This window comes from Eurosta solidaginis, chromosome 4 (genome assembly GCF_040869045.1).
Source record: "Eurosta solidaginis isolate ZX-2024a chromosome 4, ASM4086904v1, whole genome shotgun sequence".
In the NCBI taxonomy this organism is placed as follows: domain Eukaryota; kingdom Metazoa; phylum Arthropoda; class Insecta; order Diptera; family Tephritidae; genus Eurosta; species Eurosta solidaginis.
This window is the reverse complement of record NC_090322.1, coordinates 52,823,311-52,839,609: the sequence shown is the minus strand read 5'-3', so window position 1 is coordinate 52,839,609 and position 16,299 is coordinate 52,823,311. Positions and strand designations below refer to the sequence as shown.

Below are 16,299 nucleotides of genomic sequence, written 5' to 3'. Positions count from 1 at the left end.
TAGCGCCAATCAATACCTTTTTTTCATGCGGAGACTCTGTCCATGCTTATTTTAGCTGAAAACTGTGTTTAATATGTCTATGACAGACCAAAATTTTAAATCCCATTTTTAATTTAGGCAAGATTTTAACTAAAAAGTATTTTAGTTAGCGACTATGATTACGGGCCTATGAGTTTGAAACGCTTTCACAATAATTTCTTTTCAAGATTTTCGACCCGTTCAAAAGTTATCCGCGAAAAACAGTACTACATACAGCTACAGTTTCTACACTATTTTGTACCAGAGTAGCGCCACGATGCCGAATAGCTTCCACAAAATATGAGATAGAACAAGCATTATGGTCAGGTGAGCACAGCTGTGAACGAACAGCTGATACATATCTTACTCATAAAATTTACGTGTAGATAATTTGAATTACAATTTATAAAATCAAAATAAAAACAAACTACCAAATAACGAAACAACGAGCCAGGAGTGATTACAGCTGTTATATTTAAGAATTTTTAAAATATTAGTAAAGAAGAATACTGCATTATGAGCATCCAAAAAAATATGTTCTGTGTATGTTAATTACATATGAATTACTGTTTCACTATGTTACATATATTAATTACAGAGATAATAGCAATAGCCGTGATTTTTTTTTTCATGTATATACATCTACATTTGTGGGTAAAAAAACGCTTATCGTCACTTAGATCAACGTTTGGGAGGCCCATCTAGCGGCAATTATTGAAGACTCGCTATAAAATGGGTTGTACTGAATAGCGTAGACACGAACCTTTGTTGGTCATAGTGTATAAGGTATAGCTGAATCGGTTGCGATGAATAGTGGACACACTCACTTTTCGGTCATAGAAGAGGAGAATAGCAACTGATTATAATGCATACTGAAATTCAACAGTACTAATATTTTGCGCAATTCTTTCCTAAGTGTAGATAAAGGTATTCACTTAGCAGTCCATATAAAGTTTAAGTGCATATGTATATACATAAAAAAAAAACAGATCTAATTTAAAAATAAATTAATTATGCTGATAGAGTTGTTCGCAGAAGAATGAAATTTTGGAACCTGTGAAAACAAAAAAATTATTTTATGAGTAGAATTTTATATATAAATCACATTCGCAACTCCAATTATATACCTTAATTTGCAGTCAAAAGACGCGATATGACACAAGAATTCGTTAAATTGCAGCATTGACACAGGAACTCGTAAAACTGCTTTCAATAGTATCTTTTTAAGACCTGTAAAAAAATAATTTCCATTAACTTTTATTATTAAATACAGGTGTGTATATGTGTGTCTTCTTTAAAATGTATCGTTCAAATAATATGTAGGGACACGAATTTTTATACAGTACCTTACCATGTCGATACTTTTGACATTCGATATCGACTATTTCGAAGGCAATAAGTATCTATTTAGGGGTAAAAGGTGGTGGAATACACAGAAGTAAAAAGCTAATCGACCAAATAGACAGCGCTCTAATTTGCTTGGCGAATCGAAAAAAATATTAGCTGAAGAAATACCCTTTAGATTTTATTCGTCTGCTCATCTATGTGTGTGAAATCATCATTGGAAACACTAAAAAAACACAACCTGTCAACTACTTAGTGATCATTTTCTGAACGCACCGTTAAATATTTCAAACCTTAGTGAGCACACATCTATTGTGAATCCAGTTAATTTGCACAATAAACGCAGCTATGCAATTGACACTACGAATGAAAGCCAAATGTATAGCTGCCAACCGTGAAATGGTTTCTAACTTCCACTTGCCGGTAATGCGAACAAGAAACAAAGATGAAGTTTTTGCCGTGACACCGACATTGTAAAGGCCACGGCACAATGAAATTTTTCATATAGATGCGTTTACCACAAGCTTATGCATTCCAGTAACAATCGTCACAATCAACCTAGATGTTGCGTTTATAATTATTGTGACGAATATTAGCAACACTAAGGGATACTATCATCCCTAAGCCGATGCTAAGCAGTGACTTGTATGCACATCAATCATTATGTCTACACATATGTACGTACACGTAGCGGAGAAGAGACGCACAAACACTCGAAAACTCGAACTTCAAGCACGACTACGAGATACAATGGAAGCAGAAGGAATTAACGTGGAAGAGTATGTCTTTCATCCCGATGTCGACGAGACAGTAACAAAAATTGAAGAGAAAAACGAAACATCGCAGACAGTTACGAGCACAGACTTGAAGACGATTTTGGCTGCAATATCTGCTCAAACATCGACAGTGTCATCTCAACTGGCAGAACAGAAGACAATATCACAATTGGAATCGCAGGAGAACCGTATAACATCCAAGATGGAGACACGCATAACAGAAATGTCATCACAAATATCCACAAATATGTCAGCACAGCTCGAAGAACAGAAGACAAATATGTCAGCACAGCTCGAAGAACAGAAGACATATATGGCATCCCAACTGGAAGAGCAGAAGACATATATGGCATCCCAACTGGAATCACAGGAGGCACGTATTTCAGAAATGACGTCGGCCGACGCACAGTTAGTTTTTTGCCTTATATCTTTTAATTTTATTGTTTTTATTAACTTCAAAAAAAAAAAAAAAAAAAAAAAGTGTCATCTCAACTGGAAGACCAAAAGACATATATGGCATCTCAATTGGAAGCGCAAGAGGCACGTATATCTGAAATGTCGGCAGAAATTTTGGAACATGTATCATCAAAACTGGAAGCGCAGGATGCAAAAATGGCTCAATTTCAGGCAGAAGTAGATGATTTAAAAGGTCGCATGGAGCAGTTACCACTAAATCGCCCAGCTGTTTCGGCAAGCAATGCAAACGTAAAAACACCATCCTTTGACGGTTCTGTTCCTTTCCAGGTCTTTAAGCTACAGTTTGAGAAGACCGCAGCAGTGAACAACTGGAATGTTGAAGATAAAGTTACAGCTCTATTCGTAGCATTGAAGGGACCAGCAGCCGAAATCCTACAGACGATTCCCGAAGAAGAGCGGAACAACTATGAAGCATTGATGGCCGCTGTCGAGAGACGTTATGGAAGCGAGCATAGAAAACAGATATACCAAATTGAGTTGCAAAATCGTTACCAAAAAGCTAATGAGACTTTGCAAGAGTTTGCTTCGGATGTTGAAAGGTTAGCTCATTTGGCAAATGCAGACGCACCCGTGGAGTACACCGAGAGGGTAAAAAATCAGAGTTTTATAAATGGCATACGGGACGAAGAAACGAAACGAGCTACATGTGTGAACCCAAAGCCAACATTTGCTGAAACGGTATCCCATGCACTGACTCAGGAAACTGCCTCACTTTTGAGTAAGCCAGCGTACAAAGCTCATCGTGTGGAAATGGAAAGACCAGATTGGGTAGAAACAATTTTGGAAGCACTGAAGGGATCACAACAGAAAAATGCCGGAGTTAAGAAATGTTTCAAGTGCGGCAACCCAGGTCACATTGCACGACATTGCAGCACCGGTCCCAATAGTTCCAACAATGTGGGTGGCCGTAAACGCAGAGCTGAAGGAGATGAGCAAATCACCAAATCTACTCAATCGTTAAACTAAAGCGAGTCAGCCGCAAGGGGCGACAGCTGGCCCCTCAATAGAATGCCCCATAATACCTATTTCGCAAATTGATCGAGCAGTCTTGCCGTCAAAGGAATGCTGGATGGCAAGGAGCGTGTACTGACTGTAGATACGGGCGCCTCTCACTCTTTATTCCGATCTGATTTGGTCAATAGGACAGCAAAGCCATTATCTGGAGCAAGGTTGGGTACGGTCACAGGTGAGTATAACCAAGTCCAGGGAGAAGTAATATGTGAAGTCTTAATTGGGAAGGTCATGGTTCTACACAAATTCATTGTGGCGGAGATTGTTGACGAAGTCATATTGGGAATGGACTTCTTAGTTGACCATGATATCAAGATCGATATGAAGAGAGGGTTATGCGTTATGAGAACCAGGATGTACCACTTAAATTTAGTTTGGAGGAAGGGTTCAGCAGTAATCGAGTACTGGTGGAGAAGACTCGACAAAGACCACGGAAATCAACGGTAAAGGTTGATGGATCGAATGGGCCAAATAAAGCGAAATCAAAAGTACCTGCGAGAGAAACACTGGCATTGACAAAACCAAAGGGACACACGAAAACGAAGGAAATAATTTCCCAGATGGAATGCGAGGGTAGTTTCAAGCCAGGGCGCACCCCTGTTGTGAAACGTGGGAACGATACTGATTATGCGAAGCCAATCCGTCAAGCGCAAGCTCTGCGAAGTAGTTCATTGGCCAAACAACAGAGTGCGAGGGAACGATCCAGGATAATGAGTAGTAAGATGAAACGCGGGTACGATGAGAACAATAATTCGGAAGGTTTCTTGGCGGGAGATTTGGTACTGCTATACAACCCTCACCGGCGGAAAGGTGTTCCATCCAAATTTCGGTGCAGTTGGGAAGGCCCGTATAAAGTTGCGAAGATCAGTGATACCATGTACCGCATACAAACCATTGGGAAACCACGAAATAGAAGAGTGGTACATTTGGAGAAGCTAACGGCGTTTAGATCGAGAGATTTGTCTAATTAGGACGATCAGACTTAGGTGGAGGGCAGTGTGACGAATATTAGCAACACTAAGGGATACTATCATTTCTAAGATGATGCTAAACAGTGACTTGTATGCACATCTTGTTGTATTGCAGTTTTTCATTTCGAAAAATGTTAGAAAGGTTACCAACGAGTGCTCAGCACCCCTAGCCAAAGCAAATGTCAAATTTTTCTTGTTGTCGTTGTTGTAGCAGTGCTTCGCCCCATCCAATAGGTGCGACCGATCACAAATTGTCTTCAATATCCTCTAACGGGAGTCCAAGGAAACTTGCTGTTTCAACAGGGGTGGACCATAATGTGAAGGGCGTTAGAAGCGTTGGTTCCACATTACAATTAAAGAGATGGTTGGTGTTATGTGGGGACACATTGCAATCAGGGCATACATTTTGTATGTTGGGGTTGATTCTGGATAGGTAAGAGTTTAACCTGTTACAGTATCCAGATCGAAGTTGAGATAGAGTGACTCGCGTTTCCCTGGGGAGTGTGCGTTCCTCTTCCGCAAGTTTTGGGTACTGTTCTTTGAGAACTGGATTCACCGGGCAATTCCTGGCATAAAGGTCCAATGCCTGTTTGTGGAATTCACTGAGGACCTGCTTGTGTTTTTTGCTTCTTTCGGCTGAGTTCTCAGGTGCCTTATTTCCTCATAATGCTTACGGATTTGACTCCTTAAGCCCCTGGGCGGTGTTGGCTCATCAATCAGATGTCTGTTGGGATTCCCAGGTTTCTGGGTATTCAACAGGAACTGTTTGGTTAGCATCTCATTTCTCTCCCTTATGGGGAGTATTCTCGCCTCATTATGTAGATGGTGTTCTGGGGACATAAGAAGACAGCCCGTGGCGGTTCTGAGAGCAGTATTTTGGCAGGCCTGTAGCTTCTTCCATTGTGTAGATTTTAGGCGATGCGTAACATGCAATCGGCTGGCCAATTGCTTTGTAAGTGGTAATGACCTTTTCTTTGTCTTTTCTCCAAGTCCTGCCAGTAAGAGGTTTGAGGATTTTATTACGGCTCCGGATTACCGGTACAATTGCAGCTGCATGCTCACCAAAATGTAGATCCTGATCAAACGTCACACCCAAGATTTTGGGGTATGGGACAGTCGGCAGCGTAGTGCCATCGACGTGGATGATCAAAATGGTCGACATTTGGGACGTCCATGTTGTAAATAAGGTCGCGGAGGATTTAGTCGGTGATAATGCCAGGTTTCGCGAGGCGAAAAAACTAGAGAGATCAGGGAGGTAGCCGTTTATTCTGTTGCAAAGCTCATCGATCTGTGGGCCTGGGCCTGTGGCCATTATTGTGCAGTCGTCGGCGTAAGAAACGATAGTAACTCCTTCTGGTGGCGAAGGTAGTTTTGATATGTAAAAATTAAACAAAAGTGGGGATAGGACACCACCCTGAGGCACTCCTTGTTTAATTCTTCTTGGCTTTGATATTTCATTTCTGAATTGCACCGATGCCTGCCGACCACCCACATAATTTGCGGTCCACCTTTTAAGACATGGTGGAAGGGTAGACCCTTCCAAGTCTTGCAGTAACGTGCCATGGTTGACCGTATCAAAAGCTTTTGATAGGTCTAGCGCTACGAGTACTGTTCTATGGTGGGGCTTCTGATTTAGACAATTTATCTGGGTGCTAATGACATTTAGCGCAGGGGTGGTGCTATGGGGTTTTCTAAAGCCATGCTGATGACAGGCTAGCTGCAAATTTGCTTTGAAGTGGGGGAGCAAAATGGCTTCAAGCGTCTTGGCTACTGGCGATAGGAGAGATATCGGGCGATATGACTCTCCTATGTTAGCTGGTTTTCCAGGCTTTAGTAGCGGGACCACCTTGGCCATTTTCCATTGTCGGGTATGACAAAGGTGGAAAGAGACAGGTTGAAGACATGTGCTAAATATTTGAAACTCTCTTTCCCTAGGCTTTTAAGCATCGGCATGGCTATGCCGTTGAAGACATGTGCTAAATATTTGAAACTCTCTTTCCCTAGGCTTTTAAGCATCGGCATGGCTATGCCGTCTGGGCCCACTGCTTTGGATGGTTTAGCATGACCGATGGCATCCTCAACCTCTTTGGCGGTGATGCGCTGAACTTATGTTTACGTGCGCGTCTGTTTGCCCTCCGTCTATTTTTGTGGACCGTAGAATGCATTATGTATTGTCGGCAGAAAGCGCTCGCGCATTTTTTCGCATCTGACAGCACTTTGTCGCCAAAGGCGATGGAAACTATGTCATTGTGCCTAGACGGGTTCGATAGGGACTTTACAGTGTACCAAAGTTTACCCACACCGGCAGAGAGGTTACAACCGCTTAGGTGGTCCTCCCATTTCGCCCGCTTGTGTTCATCCACAAGCAATCTGATGCGTTGGTTTATGTCCCTTACTTGGGGGTCGACGGGATTGAGCTGTCTTATAAGGTCACGTTCTCTCGCTAAACTTGCGGCCTCTGCCGGGAAGTGCGGCCGAATTTCGGGAATTCTACCGGCGGGAATGAAACGAGCCGAGGCGGATTCAATGATCTTGCGGAAAGCATGCTCCCCTTGGCAGGCATAAGTTGGGATAGGGAGGGCAGCAAAGCGGTTGTCTGTGTAGGATTTGTATTCGTCCCACTTTCCTTTTTTAAAGTTAATGAAAGTGCGTTTTTCTGCGACGATGAAGTCGGCGGGACGATCGAACGAAATAAGTATAGGCAGGTGGTCGGATGCCAATGTTACCATCGGCTGCCAGTTGACGCAGTTTACGAGTTCTGCGCTCACGATTGAAATATCCGGCGAACTGCGACAGCTTCCTAACATACGTGTGGGGGCGTCTCCGTTTATAGTGCAGAACGTCGTTTCTTCTATTTGATCCGCTAACATCTCACCCCTACTGTCCACCCGCAAGTTTTAATGTCATAGATCGTGGTGGGCATTGAAATCGCCTAAGATAATGTGATTATTGCCAGTGAGTAAGGCGCTGATATTAGGGCGGTATCCACTGGGCAGCAGGTGGCAGGAGGGATATAGATGTTGATGATTTCTAGGTTTGCATCGCCTGGCCGGACAGATAAGCCTTGACGTTCTAAGACAGTCCCTGCGGCCGATGTCGGGATCAAATAAATGATATTGCACAGAGTGGTGTATGATAAACGCGAGGCCACCGCCATTTCCACTCTCGCGATCTTTTCTTTATTTCTTTATATCCAGAACAAGTCTGCAGAGCAGATCTTGCTGTGAGTTTAGTCTCTTGAATCGCAGCAATGCGGATGTTGTGCCGCTTCATGAAATCAACTATCTTAGTGATCTTCCCAGTTAATTCATTACAGTTTAACTGCAGAATTCTGAAGTGCAACGGGGGAGACGTCGTCACTCTGGGAGTACGTGACGGGTGACTACGCCTGGGTAGGACGCAACTGCTGTTATGGCCCTGGGACTGGACGTCCTTGGGTAAGCATTGGGGTACCCGGTGTGTTTGGGTTTGTGGCCTGGCAACATGGAGCTATGAAACCCGTCGGGGGGTTGCCGTCGCGGAGACCAGAACACCTAGCAAAGTGGCACCGTCCAAAGCAGGAGCTGCATTGGGCGGATGTCGCAAACATATATATTCTGTGCTGGCAAACGGTGCAAAAGGAGGTAGGGACTAAAATTCTGTTTCCCTGACCTACACGATTGCTGCCGGAAAAGAGGGGGGAAGACGGGGGCAGGGGCTGATGCTCGGCATTGCTCCCGACTCTACTACGGAGGTTGTAGGTATGAGTGGGAGCGGCCATATGAGTTGGTGGTGCTTTGGGGCGCGAGCAGCAGTGGGTACTTGTTGTGGGTTGCTGAGCAGCGGGGCTGGTGGAAGGTAGTGGGGCGCTAAGGCGTAGACTACGGGACGCCCTTGGGCGTGAACAGCAAGGAGCCACAAAAGAATTATAAAAGCTACGTGGATGTCGGATTTTTGGATCTAGCCCAGACCAACCTGTCCGATGCAACCATTACTTGCACGAGACACACTGACAAGAGTATGACCGTCCTAAAAAGATTCTTTTGCGGCAGACGCAGCATACCCATTTCTCAGGAACGGGGTCAGGAGACGGACCCGGATTGGATTCGATACCTTCCCGGAGCAAGATAATATGGAGCATTCCCGCTGCAAGGAGCTGCTGGGAGGATGACAATTTGTGGGAGGGACGCAATAAATTAAATGGGGTTACACTGAAATGACAGTCCTTGGTCGGGAAAAATCCCGACTCGCTCCGGTACATAGAACCGACTGCCTTGGGAAGCGAAATTCTTCTTCTTATGCTTTGCTTGCAACAAAAGCTGGGAGTTGGCTACTTTTACATATCAGATGGCGCCAGTGTCACTCAGTCTACCGTTCTCCATAAAAATACGTACAATCTACTGATAATGCATACGATTGAGTAAAACGCATCTATATGAAAAATTGTTGTTGTTGTTGTTGTTGTTGTAGATTACTCTTTATTATCTTATGAACTCATATATCATTGGCAATAATAAATAAGTATACATATATAAATAATTTAATAAAATAATAGTTAATGACGTTGAGTGTCCAAATATAAGAACAGTGATAGAGTCATTTCATTTAATAAATACAATAGGATGTTGAGTATTGTGGGGTGCAATACAAAAATCATATAAAACAATAGGTATACAAAATTACGCTAGAAAGTGCATTAAACTTTGGTACATAAGTATTTAGAATTTTTAATAATATCAAAAACTAAACTTATATAAACTATAAAAAAGCATTAAGAACTTAATAAAGGTAGTAAGAAAACAACTTTCGATATTTAAGAAGTAAAATAGATTATGTGATAGGCCTTAACAGAACCTCTATATCATTATGAGTTAAATCAAGAATCCACAATTTCACCTTCTTTAGAAAAACTGGTAACCTTCTGATACTTTTTATTTCATTAGGAAGCTTATTAAAAATCATACAAGATACTATGGTATACAAGTTGCGGAAAAGGGTAGTTCGATCTGTAGGAACTGTAACATTTGGGTGTGACTTGCTTCTTAATCTGTGGGTGGTATATATTGGATTACGCAAATATCCACTCCTCATAAAAATGTGGATATTTGCGTAAAACTTTATAGTATTACAAGTGCCTCACAGGAAGAGTATTTAGACTTCTAAAAGGATTCATAGTGTGAGCTAGACGGCTAGCGTTACATATTCTTCTTATGAGACAATTCTACAACGTTAAAAAGAGGACGAATTTTAGTAGCATATGCACTTCCCCAGCAAGTTATACCATACTGCAATTTAGACTGTCTTATGCCATAATACACCATTTGCATTATGCTCCTTAAACATATTTTTTTTAGACTATAAAAAGATCTTACAGTTGATAGCATATATTTTTTCAAAGCAGATATATCCGATGACCAACTCAAGTTTCGATCGACTATAACTCCTAGGTACTTAAAATTAGATTCTAATTCGATATGGAAACATCTACTGACACAATCAATTTCCGATTCATAGTTAGCTCTAATCCCTTGTCCAATACACGCATGACTACATAGTATGTGCCGCTTACAGTTTGCAGAGTGAAAAATAGTATCACCACATGGTGCTTCTTTACCAGGCGGGTTGAAATACAATAATTTTGTCTTACTGCTTCCAATCAGCTTATGCCTAGCGAACCACTCCCTTAGCAAGTGCACATCAGTGTACAGGCAATCGCCAGGTCATCGGCAAATGCTGTGACTTTTCCCACGAAAGGTAAAGAACACAATGAGTTGATATATGTTGGTTTTTAACACTCAAGTGGAGTGGACGTGTTTTGCTTTGTGTTTTGGGGTGCGCGCTAAGTAAAACCAAATTAAATTAAAATATAATAAAAATCTAAAGCAAAAAAAAACAAAACAAAAAATATGAATTGTGCAACTTGTAACGACAAGGTAGACCGCGCTGATGTAGCTAAAGTTGCATGTGCGTATTGTGGCGCCTTTTTTCATGCCTTATGTGCAAAAATAAACCCGGAAGACTTGGACTACATGAAGTCCAATAATATCAAACATCGCTGCGACGGCTGTAATCTCACCCGTCGTAAATCCCTGTATCTACAGCCATTACCAGGAGCCGCAGATGCAGATACTAATCCTAAAATTGCAGCACAGCCAGCCGCCAAATCTTTACCAAATGTTTCCAACAAACAAAAATTAAGTGGAAATAACCAAAAACAACATACCCAAAAGTATGTAAACAATAGCAACAGAAACAATAGTAATAACAATTTCACCATCAGCTCAACAGATCGGGTTCAAAGTACACAACAAGTGCACGAGAATCAAATTTCTGAGAACGGTGCATTCTCTAAACAAATTACATTGTAGTTGTTGTATGAGGAAATATTAAGCTTGAAAAAATTCAATGCTGATTTTTTCAGCACTGTGAAGCAGCTGAAAGAAAATGCAAAACTCAGTAAAAAAGTAAACAGACTTGAAGGTATGGTTAATTGGAGAGAGCAACAATTGCTAGAGTGTGCTGTCGATATTGTTGGAGTGCCAGAGCTTACCGACGAAAACGTGAGAGAATGCACACATCGAGTTTTAAACTCAGCCTTGGGCATATCAGTCTCTCCCGATCAAATAATGAAATGCTATGTGAAAAAACAGAACCATAAACAAAGGGCTCATGAGCTGAAGGAAAAAGTAATAAAAATGAAAAGGAAGTCTAAGGGCAAATTAACGGGTGAACATTTTGGAGATGACAAAAAGGGGAATATTTACATAAACGCAACCTTAACAGCATACAACGCAGCTTTGCTTGCAGCTGCGAAAAAGCACAAAAAAAATAAAAACTATAAGTATGTTTGGGTTACTAATAATACTGGTAAATGGTAATGGTTTTGTGTCGTACTTGAATGAGCCAACGCGTTATGTCTCTGTAACTTGTCTTGACCATGTATTTTTTCGATCCAATTCTAATTACTTACTTACTTAATTGGCGCTTAACCGTCTAAACGGTTATGGCCGTCCAACAAGGCGCGCCATTCGCTCCTTCGCTCCGCCAACCGGCGCCAATTGGTCACACCAAGGGAGTTCAAATCGTTTTCCACCTGGTCCTTCCAACGGAGTGGGGGCCGCCCTCTACCTCTGCTTCCATAGGCGGGTTCCGATAGAAACACTTTCTTGGCCGGAGGATCATCTTTCATTCTCATAACATGGCCTAGCCAGCGCAGCCGCTGCGTTTTAATTCGCTGGACTATGTTGATGTCTGCGTATAGCTCGTACAGCTCATCATTAAATATTCTTCGGTACTCGCCATCGCCAACGCGTAGAGGTCCATAAATCTTTCGAAGAACTTTTCTCTCGAACACTCCCAAAGCCGCTTCATCTGCTGTTGTCATGGTCCATGCTTCTGCCCCATATAGCAGGACGGGTATGATAAGTGACTTGAAGAGTATGATTTTCGTTCGCCGAGAGAGGACTTTACTTTTCAATTGCCTACCCAGTCCAAGGTAGCATTTATTGGCAAGATTGATTCTTCGCTGGATTTCAGTGCTGATGTTGTTGCTAGTGTTGATGCTGGTTCCCAAATAAACGAAGTCTTTTACTATTTCGAAATTATGGCTGCCAACAGTAGCGTGGTTGCCAAGGCGCGTATGCGCTGACTCTTTGCTGGATGATAGCAGGTACTTCGTTTTGTCCTCATTCACCATCAACCCCATCTTTACCGCTTCTTTTTTCAGTTTGGAGTAAGCAGAACTAACGGCGCGGGTGTTGAGGCCGATTATATCCAATTCTAATACCCATTCATTTAATAGTCTTAACTTTGACCTCAATATTACGGATCACAAAATGACTGGCTTGATTATTAATAAAGTTTCTGAGGAAGGTGTTTTAAACAAAAAGGCGATTACGAATAAAATTAGAATCAATTTCAGCCTTCTGAAGGAAAGCCTTTTATTTGAGTCCTGGAGAGAAGTTTATAATGAGACTTATGTATCCATGGCGTACAGTAACTTTTCAAACATCTTAAAAAATCATATCGTAGCCTCAACCTATACGCTTAAGCCCCGTAAATCGGCTACAACTCTAAAACCGTGGATTAGCGGGTCACTCATTTCTAAGATAAGGTTAAAAAATAAACTTGCGAGAAAGTTTAGTAAGCATGCCCAAAATCACAAACATCGTAGACGCTATGCTGTCTTGTGTAACACCGTGAAAAAAGAAGTTCGCTTGCAACGTGATAATTTTTATCGCAATAAGTTTACTGCTTCTCAGGGTAATTCAAAGAAAGAATGGGATGTTATTAACAGTATGTTAAACAGGAATAGTAGGACAAAAGACACGTCAATTGCCCTATCAAATTGTGATGAGGTAATTACTAACTCTATGGAGGTAGCAAATCTTTTCAACGAACACTTTTGTTCTATTGAGCATGCTTATGCAATGATATCTTCATGCAAATGCCTTGAGTTGGAGTTTATTGAGTCAAGTACGAACAGTAGTTTTTTCTTCGAACCCTTTACCGGATTAGAAATTTTGAAAACCATTAAGTGCTTGAATAACTCAAGATCATATGGCTATGACGGTATATCAAACCAGATTTTAAAAAATGTGGCTTTTATTTTGATTGATATTCTTGCACACCTTTTCAGTTCTAGCGTGTTCTCTGGAACTTTTCCGTCCGACTTGAAATGTGCTATTGTCATTCCACTTTTTAAGAAAGGCAACAAAAAGACAAAAACAATTATAGACCTATCTCTTTGCTGTTCTCTATTTCAAAGGTTTTTGAGAAACTGATTAAAAATAGGATTCTTTCGTTCCTGATAAATACAAACTTTTTTAGCTCAATGCAGTTCGGTTTTAGATCAGGAAGGTCTACTGAAGATGCTTTACTTAACTTTTGTTCCCTTATAAATGCCGACTTAGATAACAGAAAGAATTGCGCTGGCCTATTTGTGGATATTACCAAGGCTTTTGATATGGTAGATCATAAAATCTTGCTAGTTAAATTGCATTTCGCCGATTTTCGTGGATTTATTCATAATTGGTTTAGTTCCTACTTAACAGGAAGAGTTCAGAGGGTAAGAGTCAATGATTGTTTAAGTAATTCAGTCTCAATTAACATGGGAGTGCCACAAGGGTCTGTATTAGGCCCAATATTGTTTTTAGTTTACTTGAACTCAATTTTTTTATTACCTTTCTACGGAAAAGTAAATGCCTTCGCGGATGACCTCGCGATTGCATACGGTTCAACGAACTTTTTAGATTTGGTGGCAGGTATCAACCATGATGTGTATTTGCTAAGAGCGTGGTTTGCTAAGCATAAGCTTGTTGTAAGTAAAAAAACACAGATGATGTTTTTTAATCTACATGCGAGAGATATGCCTGACGGAGATATTGTTTTCCATTCTACTAAATGCACGTTTTTCCCTACATGGCTTATCTTGTCCAATGAGTTCTTTCAATTGCAATGCTCATTGTAGCGATTCCTGCTTTACAATTGAAAAAGTTAAGGAGTTTCAATATTTGGGTGTGTCTCTTGATCAGTCTTAACTGGTCTTCACACATTTCGCGTTAAAAAACCAATTTGCGATGTACGATTCGACACTTTAATAATCTTAGAAACATTTGCACAAATGCAACCCTCAAAGTTCTGTATTATGCGCTAATCCACTCCAAACTTCCGTATGGCATAAGCTGTTGGGGTGGGGCATCGTTTAATAAAATTCAACCCCTTCTAGTTAGTCAGAAATACGTTATCCGAAAAATCTGCAATGTTAACCGATTTCATCACTCCATGGAGCTTTTTACAAAACTTGGAATTCTGCCGATAAGACACATGTATTACTATAAGACATTAAAAATATTTTTCATTCGATGCGGTTATTTACATAGCCTAGCTTCGGATAATTATAATCTGAGGGCAAACACACACGGCCTAGTTGTCATTCCTGCATATCGTACAACTCATTACAGTAACTTTTTCACAATCGTCTCTTGTAAGCTTTTCAATGCCCTGCCCTCCAATATACGTCACATAAGAAATTTGCACAAGTTTTTAAAAAATGTAAAATCGTATCTATTCGAGCTATCACATAACGATATCAAAGTTTTGCTGGACCCTAGTATTTAATTTGACTTTGGATCTGTAAATATTGCATATTACATATTTATATTATAATCGCATATCTAAGTGCCATTTTCACCCCACACACTAGCTTTGTATTCTATTTATGTATGGCATTCCACACTATTATATTATATTTTACAGAATGATTTACCTTTTTTTCTTACATATTAATCTAAATGATGTTAATTTTAAGTTGAAATGTTACATTGTAAGAAAAGAATGAATGAATAAATCTCTCTCTCTCTCTCTCTCTCATATAAACCAAAAAAGAATAGGCCCAATGACTGAACCTTGTGCGACTCCCAAATCCAATAGCCTTGTTGAGCTGAGATAATTGTTTACTTTAACCATTTGCCTTCTCGAAGTTAAATATGATCTAAACCATTCTAGAATGTTGCAACGAAAACCAGCTGCGTTTAGTTTACTTAAAAGAATACTATGGTCAACCATGTCAAAAGCTTTTGTTATATCAACAAAGAGACTCGCACAACTTTTTTTATCATCAGTAGCTTTATATATAAAAGACCAAAATTCTAGAAGAGCGTCTTCAGTAGAAACTCCTGCGCGGAAACCAAATTGCATTGGACTGAAGTACTTAATTTTTTCTAAATATGCCAATACTCTGCACTTCACAGCTTTCTCAAAAACTTTGGAGATTGCTCGCAAGAGAGAGATACGTCTGTAGTTGTTTTTATCCTTTCTACTACCTTTCTTATAAATGGGTATAACTATGGCACATTTCAGTTCCGATGGAAATACTCCTGCGACTATACTACAGTTAAATACTTCAAAATGTCGACAACATAGGGGGCAATGTTCTTTAAAGTGCGATTTGAAATATTATCATTTCCTGATGAATTTGAGTTATTTAAAGACTTTATTAAACTTAAAATTTCTGAGCCAGAGATTGGTTCAAAGAAAAACCTGCTCCCGAGGGGTATGTTCATAGTTCGGTATTTGGTACACATACATTGCATATCACTGTTAGGTGCGGACGCTTTTCCAATTGTAACAAAAAAATTATTGAGTTGATTAGCAACATCTAATTGGCTAGAGATATCCAAAACAATAGAATTAGTTTCCCTTTCCGAATTTCAATGTAGAATATCGTTAACAACATTCCATTCTTTTTTCAAGTCACCACTGGCAGCCACTAATTTATTTTTATAAAAACTATCATGACTTGAACGAGTTTCTTTTTGCAACCGGTATGTAAAAAGTTTCACATGCTTTCATAAACGGAGATTTGATGGGTGCTTGCGACATTTAATTCGTAATTTATTCTTAAGCTTAATTTTTTTAAGTAAACTTCGGCTGGTCGGCTTATGTGTCGGGGCTTTTAGGGCTTAGAAGCACGGTTGCCACACCATGTTTTCATTTGGGACCAAAATTTATCGAAAAAAGGACCAAATCTCAAAGAAATGGACGAATCTTTTGTATTCTTTAATTGGTTTGCAAACTATTCGGCAATTCAGAAATGTGTCGAATTCGTTGTAAAATCTTAAATTTCAGGTTGTTTCCATAGTTGTTTTCATCAAACCAATATAACTTTGTGAATAGCCTAAATATGTATATGTTAAAAATTACAAAAGGTTGCACGAACAAAA

At 40.3% G+C, this 16,299-nt stretch overlaps 1 protein-coding gene across 1 annotated transcript in view; it reads right to left on the bottom strand.

Moving 5' to 3' along the window:
• Positions 1-468: 468 nt before the first annotated feature.
• The window catches only part of LOC137249756 (KH domain-containing, RNA-binding, signal transduction-associated protein 2-like), an 81,746-nt gene continuing 65,915 nt past the window's right edge, over positions 469-16,299 (bottom strand). The window contains exons 6-7 of the mRNA XM_067781609.1: positions 1,146-1,248; positions 469-1,072 (exon numbers count right to left, since the gene is read on the bottom strand). Coding sequence (XP_067637710.1) covers positions 1,030-1,072; positions 1,146-1,248 — 146 coding nt within the window. The 3' untranslated portion in view covers positions 469-1,029. The remainder of the gene's footprint in view (positions 1,073-1,145; positions 1,249-16,299) is intronic.